Genomic DNA, 7975 nt, shown 5'->3' with positions numbered 1-7975 from the left:
TCAAATTTTCTCTTTATGGGATAAGCCCAAACCTTACGTGAGTAATCATCTATGAAAGTAACAAAGTATTTTGCCCCACCAAGTGACTGACAGGGCATGGGCCTACATACATCTAAGTGCACAAGAGCCAAGGGCTCACCCATGCGTTTCTTATGAGACTTTTTATGCATATTTCTAGTCTGTATGCCATACAAACAATGATCACAATAATCAAAATGCGAAGAGTCAAAAGGCGAAAGATACTACAAAGCACGGAGCATTTTCATTCCTTTAAGAGACATATGCCCAAACAAGCATGCCAAAGGGATACATGGGGAATAGAACCCACAGACAAAACATGATCCAATGTAGCTCCTGATACAAGTAAGGGATAGAGGCTTCCAGACTTGGCACCTCTTACAAGTACAAGCCTATCACAAGTAATCTTCCATGCAGAGTCTGCAAAAGACACAAAATACCCTGCAACATCAAGCTGTCTAGCTGACATAAGGCTACAAGTCAATGCAGATACATGGCATACATCATGTAAAACAAAAGAGCTGCCATAAGGAAACTGCAGCCTAATATCTCCAATGCCCACAATATCAAGAGACCTGTCATCACCAAGACACATAGAACCAGGCATGGTACGATAGGTATGAAACAATCTCTACAGGGTGTCACATGAAAGGACGCACCCGAATCCAAGAGCCAGCAATGGGCATATATAGAGTGTATCTCAGAAGTCTGTAAGGCATCACATGCAGAAGCTGCAAGTATGTAATCATCATTTGAATCAGTGGCTTGCATGACATTAACCTCTTCTATCTTCACATTGGACTTTGCAGGTACAATACTGCGCTCAGAAGACTTTTCATGCACTTTTTCTTTTCCCTTTTCCTTGCTCTTATCATCACGCATTTTATGGCATTGTGGCCTAATATGTCCTGCTTTCCCACAATAATGATAGGTAAGATCAGTTTTCCATCCACGGGACTTACTGCGACCATATGACTTGGACCTGGACTTCTAAGAGTCCCTACCCTTATGATCATTATCATGCCTACCATGTCTGCCACCTCTAATGGTCAATGCATGTGAAGAGCGGGAAGCATCATTGTTTCTCCTGTTGATTTCCTCAGTCAATAAAGCACTCTCAACATCTTTGATTTTCAGCCCATCAAGCTTGTTCGTACATATGGCAGTATGGAATATATACCATGATTCAGGCAAGGTGCCGAGCAAAATCAATGGGTGCAAGTTGTCTTTGAAATCAATACCCTGTGACAACAGACTCTTCATGATAGCATGAAACTGACTGAAATGAGATGAAAGGGAGGTCCCCTCCTTCACGCAAAGGTCCATTAACTGCTTCAGCCAATACATCTGTGACGCAGGACTCTATTGCGCATAGAGCTCCTGAATCTTCTCCCATAAGTTGCGTGCACTCTAATTCTCATCTTCAACAACATTATGATGGACCTCTTCTGAGAGTGACAACATAATGGTAGACTTGCATAGCTCATCAACTTCCATCCAAACATCATCATCCTTATCCTCAGGTTTGATACCCTTGAAATGCAAGGGTTTAATATGCAATTTTTGCACCAAAACCTACCATATTTGGGACTTTCAATACCCATGGTTAGTATCATCCAACTTGGCAATGTTAAAGAGAGCTATATCTTTCAAATAACTAGCCATATTGTCCCAAATCAATGCAAAACAATAAAATTGTAGGTTGCTGTAATTAGCAGAAAATGCACTAAAACCATTGCTAAAACTAGCTGAAAGAGTGGATTTTACTAATAGAAGCACATGCCCACCAAATATGACCAAGATAACATCAAATAGTAAGTACTACCCTCAGAGAAGTGCTCAAAATCTGCAGATTTCAACTTGCTGTTACCAAGCATGAGTTAAATAGCTTCAACCCACTATATTATAGTAGTGATTGACTATGCAAAACCGAATATTTCAACATCAAAATCAGCTCCAAAATGGTGGCAAATCAATAGACATGCATCCCCGAATCAATAGGCATCAACCGGGACCAACTAGGCATCAAATAGGAATGTCGGGCAAGCATAAACATCAAATGTCACTCTAGCAATGTTATGAACTACCTGTGGACTGTTATGATAGTCCCAAAACAATGCCAAATCAGTCCCGAATCAATGTCAGTGCTCAAACCTTCAATGCCAAGCATCAAGGCATGTTCATATGCCCGAAATGGAGCCTTTGCAAGTGCCCAATGCCTGGGAAGCTGGAGATGAGGAAGACCAAACTGTAGTTGTTGGAAACAGATTGAAAACTGGCGCAACCTGATCTGGGGTTACTGCAATGCCACGTGGCCTAAATGGCAAGTGTGGGATGTAGAGTAGGCACCAATGAAGCCCAGGAAGAGGCCTCAACAAGCCACCATGAAGGGGGAGCAAGATATGAGCTCCATGAACCTTGGATATGGCTGCGCTATTGCATGCACCCTATGGACTAAATAAAACCCAGTAAAGAATGAAGCAATACCTTTGTGTGAATGCTCTAAGGGTGCCTCAATAGGCCAGGAGGAAGCTCGAGAAGCCGAGGAGTGACAGGAGCTCAAGGGAGTCGGCTATGGTTGCTAGGATGGAGACCCGATGTGAGTAGGGAGTCGATGGGAAGCTGAGAATGCCACGAGCCAAGTTCAAGAGTCGGGAAGCTGAGCTCTGATACCAGTTGAAAGGTGAGAAGGATCAAAGCTTGCACGCGAGAGCTATGGCGGGAGAGCAAGAGCAAGAAAGAGAGAGACAATAAATGGGAACTCCAACAATCACAATGTGTGGCCGAGCCTTCCTTTATTCAAACTGTCACTAAAAGAATAAAGAATAAGTGACTGTGACGGGGCGCCGCCACCTGCAGTGTGCAGTGGCGGGTACTGTCAGTGTAGTAATATATGGGCGGCTAGGCGGAGGTGCCCTTACCCATCCATAACTACAAGGCAACCTTCTTAGATTTGCATTTGAGAAAGTGATTTTGTGTCAATGATAAATAATTGGAATATGTACCTTGTAAGGCAGAGAGTGATAGCTATAACACATTCTTTAAAAGAGATGAATAATCTTTCACATAGCATTTCTTCTTGGGTGGTCGTGTATCGTTGTCTACAAACAAAGATTGCCTCTTAAAGGTAGAGAGAGTCTTTGAAATAGGTATGGAGGATGTTGAAGGGAGTGCACAAGGAGGAATGGATTGGAGACATGACTTGGATGGGTCTTTTGGAGCCTTGCAAAATGTAATGGGCTTGACATGATTGCCACCATAGCAACAAACACACTCACCATTCCTCTGCAGGAGATTATTGGTGTATAAGAATTGGGCAATGTTAAGTATTCTCTCAGGCACATATCTTTTGCATTTGCAAGGGGGACCAATAGAAGACATTGGATTTAATCAGACATTGATAGAGAGAATTGGAAGAGAATTACAAGTAGAATCTAAATGGCTCATTGTGTGATTGGCTAATACAAGTTGGTTGGCTTGGCAGTGAATCACTCACTGGTTTGGTCAAGTAAGAACATGGAGGAAGAATATACAGGGAACTATGGGCATGGAAAGTTATACAGGGGAATTGGAACAATATGTAGTGACTTGCTGTGAGAATCTGGAATACTATGGTTGGCTTGCTGTGGACTATGATTGGCTTGCTGTGAGAATCTAGAATACTAATCACTTCGCTTGTTGTGAGAATCTGAAATACTAATCAGTGGTTTCGTCAGTAGAAGCCTTTAAGAATAGGCAGTGAAGAAAATGCATGTAATAGTAGTACATAGGGAGAGCAAGTATGCTTGCTATGGAGTATGGAACATAGGGAGAGTAGGAGAAGATAGAATAGAAGTTTGCTGTAAGCGTTGCTGTTGTGACCATCTACTTTTGTTATGCACAGTGGCTTAGTGCTGATCCATGGCATGTTTTATGATTGGCCAAATCAATTGGGTAGAATTTGAATTGTTTGATTTAGCAGAATCTAAATTGTTTAAGGTATAGGTGGATGTGGTATTATCATGATGCTATGCATGTGTTATTGGCAAGATAGGGGGGCTAAGTGTTGACTAGTTGGATTTTGTGGGTTTTTGTAGGTAGAAAGCAATCGTGGCTGGTGTGGGGGCCAATAAAGTGACAAAGTAGTTGGAGAAGAAGAATGTAATGTGCAGAGAGAAAGAGAATCGGTTTTTTCCCCCCCAAAGAATGCATATGTAGGAGTGAGACATGGGATAGTTAGGCCTCTAGGAGCACCAATGTGGCTCAAGCTTAGAAAAGGCACAAATAGAACCTAAAATAGAGACATGGGATATGCCTACAGGAGTAGTGATGTGGCTCAAGCTTCGAAAAGGCACAAATAAACACAAAAAATAGAAAATTTTGACAATGTAACAAATTGTGCAAAAAAAAGATAAGCTTTTCTTTTAAATAGGCTGACAACGTGCTATGTAGAGGGTTTGTGCCGTTACTGGCAGCCGTTCAAAAACTGCCCCCCTTACCCTACATATATTTAACTGGCCATCTTACCCTACATATATTTTCACTGACTATCTTCCATATGATGCGTAATGGCAGAAGACGGTGTCGGACCCCTGTCACGACCTAACCCTAGCCCTAACCCTAATCCTAATCCCAGACAGGGCAACAAACAGGGTCCGCGGCGCTACGTGAGGCAGCAGGTGCCCGATGCCATCCTCAACGACCCGGCTCTGAGGGCCGCCATGGCTGTTCTCCCGTCCAACTACAACCTGGAGATCCCCAAAACGATATGGCGAATTAAGCAGGCCAACGCTAAGCGCGTAGCTCTGCAGTTCCCGGAAGGCCTGCTCATGTTCGCCCTCACCATCTGCGACATTCTGGAGAACTTCGCGGACGCTGAAGAATGCTTCGTACTTGGTGACGTGACCTATGGCGCCTGCTGCGTCGACGACTACTCTGCGGCCGCCCTCGGGGCTGATATTCTGGTGCATTACGGCCATAGCTGCCTTATTCCGATCGATCACTCTCAGATTCCTTGCCTTTATGTGTTTGTGGAGATCCAGATCGATGTCCTGCATCTTGTGGATACTATCCGACTGAATTTCGGCAAGGATGAAAAGATCGCCCTTGCCGGGACAATACAGTTTGGACCTGCCGTACATGCTGCCAAGGCCGCTCTGGCTGACCTCTTTGCAGCCGTTCTTGTGCCGCAGGCTAAGCCTCTCTCTGGTGGAGAGGTGCTTGGCTGCACCGCGCCTTCATTACCTGAGGGTGCGGTCAACACTCTTGTGTTCATAGCAGATGGAAGATTTCATCTGGAGGCCTTCATGATTGCGAATCCTGGAGTGCGGGCGTTTCGTTATGATCCCTACTCAAAAGTGTTGACCTTGGAGGAGTACGACCACGAGGGAATGAGGGCTGCTCGACGGAAGGCAGTTGAGCAAGCCCGACTTGGACAACAGTGGGGAGTTGTTCTTGGTACTCTCGGCCGTCAAGGAAACCCCAAAGTTCTGAGTCATGTGGAGGGTCGCTTGATATCCAGAGCAATTGAGTACAGTGTTTTTCTGATATCCGAGCTCTCACCTGCCAAGATTGCTTTTTTTGAGGACTCAATTGATGTATGGGTCCAAATTGCATGCCCACGCCTGTCCATTGATTGGGGAGAGTCCTTTGCCAAACCTTTACTTACCCCATATGAAGCAGAAGTGGCTCTTGGGTTTGTGGAACCTTGGTGGAAGCAGGGTGCTTCATGTGATGAGAAGGATTCTTGCTTAGATTACAAGAGCAACATCTGTTGTGAAAAGGGTACTAGCTGCAAGGAGAATCAAGTTTACCCTATGGATTATTATGCCCGGGATGGTGGGCCATGGAACTCAGCATATGCTGTTAGTCGTCCTAGGAAGGCCATGTAGCCATGGAGAAGCAGGAAATTCTGTGCACAGCTGGAAAGCACCGCATTAATCGTGCTAAGTGTGCCTATACAACCTGCAGTTTGGTCAGGTGATTAATGGTTCTGTTGTCTCCTATTGTGCTTACTAGTGGGTACTGCAACACTCTGTTCTTAGTACTGTTGTTTTGTTTGGAACTGCGACAGGATCAGTGCAAACAAACACTTGGAACCATCTTGGAACTTCAAGTTGCTCACCTTCAGTTTGTTATTCGAAGAATGCTCAATCGCTGTTGATCATGACTGTAAAATTAGAAGAGCTGTTAGACTAGCAGCCTGCAAATTAGCGTTTCTGAAGGTACGTAAAATAGTGAACAATAAGTTGGTAGTTTTAGAGTTGCTGATATCATAAAAGTTTTTTTCCTCTTTAATGAGCGCTAAACCATCAATTAGTGTTCTTATTTAGGATCATGTTTGCCTCTATCCTGTTACGATGCAAGGTTGGCTGGATTGCTCAGAATGGTTTTGTGAAAGGGGAGGCTGATCTGACTGTATAATTTTCTCATTGTCCTAATTCTTGGTGGAGTACATTGAAGGTGCTCTGCTGTAAATATGGACAGAAAGTAATTGTCTTTTGACATGCAGATATTTTAGATGGGCATTCATGAGATAGGGGATGCTCATAAAGGCTTTCTGCACATTGAGTTGGTCCAATAGCAGCTATTTATGTGCTATTAGGGACTTAGACTTTGTTCTTATTTTAGCTCTACTCTCAGTGCTCACATTTGGCTTTATTTGCATGTATGAGCCCCATATGCTTTGCTCTTATTATCGATAAAAGTGTTTGGCAGACATCCAGTGCATTATACTATATTGGTAGTTATTAGGTTTAAGTAGGGATGGTTGCGGTTTCTTAGGCTTGGTTTGTTTGTGAGGCTGTTTCCTGACAGTAGATCCGATTGGCAATTGTGTGTGTAAGGGATGAGAAGTTTTGTGGGCTTTGTTTTGCCTTGGCATGCTTACCTTTTGCCCATACAATGCTCCTTGACAGTACTTCTGTTGACTTGATTCTTGTTATTGATATTAACGATGTAATGCCTACCATAAGCTCATATGATGGGCATTAGTATGCAGGCAATCCACGATGTCTTAGTTAGTTGCCAGCAAAACAGAAAACAAGCAAATGATGTCCCAGTTTTACAGACTTTAACAAAATCCTCTTCTAACATGTGTTAAATTTCTGCACGCATTCTTTGGTTTCTCAAAGTTTTATATGAGATTCTTGACTTGTTCTTAATTTGCCACATGCCTGAAGAAATACTCATCTTGTGTAGGTGGTCACTTATGGTGAAGAGAATCATGGTCTCAAGGATCTGATCTTTCGAGATGTGCTTCTTGTCCTCATGCGGCAGTCCTCCAGGATTTTAATTTCTCTGAAAGTTGAGCTTTCTATTTGTTCTCATTTAAGAGTCTATGTACTTAGTCTTGTGCAATATTGATATTTTCATTGGAAGGCTCTGTACATTGAGCTCTTTGTGAAACTCCACATTTTTGTCACTCTCTTCATGAGACTGACCTAGCGTCAGTGAGAGGGGTGCTTGAAGTTTACTTTCACATATTAGTTTTTTATCTGGGAGTTCTTTCCATGGTCTCTAAGATCTATCGACTCTAGCATTTTAAGTGGAATATAAAGAGATGTCACTTGAAGTCTCCTATGGCAAATACATCCTGCACTCAAGATTGCCGCTCATATGCAATACCATTTGCCACTGCCAGTGCCTTATCTGATGTATGCTCCTTGAATTGTACTTGATGCATGCTAGAACTTTAGGTGCCTCCAGTTTATGCTTCTCAAGTTTATTTGGGCTATTCTTAGGGCACTCAGAGTCTTGACTAGACCTTCAAAGTAAAGGTAGCCATAGTTTAGTATAGGAGGCAATAGGACATGCTAAATCATGTTAATTTCACTTGCAGGACTCCCATAGGCCAAGTTATGCATGACATCACCCTTAACATGGATTATAACTATTGGCACAATTGGTCTTATCTAATTGTGCACAAAGGTAATTCAAAATTGGAGTGCTGGTAGCTGGTAGCTTATTTGAACTGGGT

At 43.1% G+C, this 7975-nt stretch overlaps 1 protein-coding gene across 1 annotated transcript; it reads left to right on the top strand.

The window, feature by feature from the left end:
* The first annotated feature begins 4530 nt into the window (after positions 1-4530).
* On the top strand, positions 4531-7406 carry LOC148037318 (diphthamide synthesis DPH2 family protein). Its single transcript, XM_087676226.1, has 3 exons — positions 4531-5976; positions 6071-6221; positions 7198-7406. Exon 1 carries the CDS (start codon positions 4566-4568, stop codon positions 5886-5888), a length of 1323 nt encoding a protein of 440 aa, XP_087532352.1. The 5' UTR covers positions 4531-4565; the 3' UTR covers positions 5889-5976; positions 6071-6221; positions 7198-7406.
* The last annotated feature ends 569 nt before the right edge of the window (positions 7407-7975 follow it).

Source organism: Lygodium microphyllum, chromosome 4, assembly GCF_053477565.2.
Source record: "Lygodium microphyllum isolate KBCC chromosome 4, Lygodium_microphyllum_v1.1.10, whole genome shotgun sequence".
NCBI lineage: Eukaryota > Viridiplantae > Streptophyta > Polypodiopsida > Schizaeales > Lygodiaceae > Lygodium > Lygodium microphyllum.
This window is presented reverse-complemented; position numbering and strand designations above follow the sequence as displayed.

What these genes read in the sequence shown, in the direction of transcription:
- LOC148037318 (XM_087676226.1), top strand. Translation starts at nt 4,566, where the DNA reads ATGGCAGAAGACGGTGTCGGACCCCTGTCACGACCTAACCCTAGCCCT.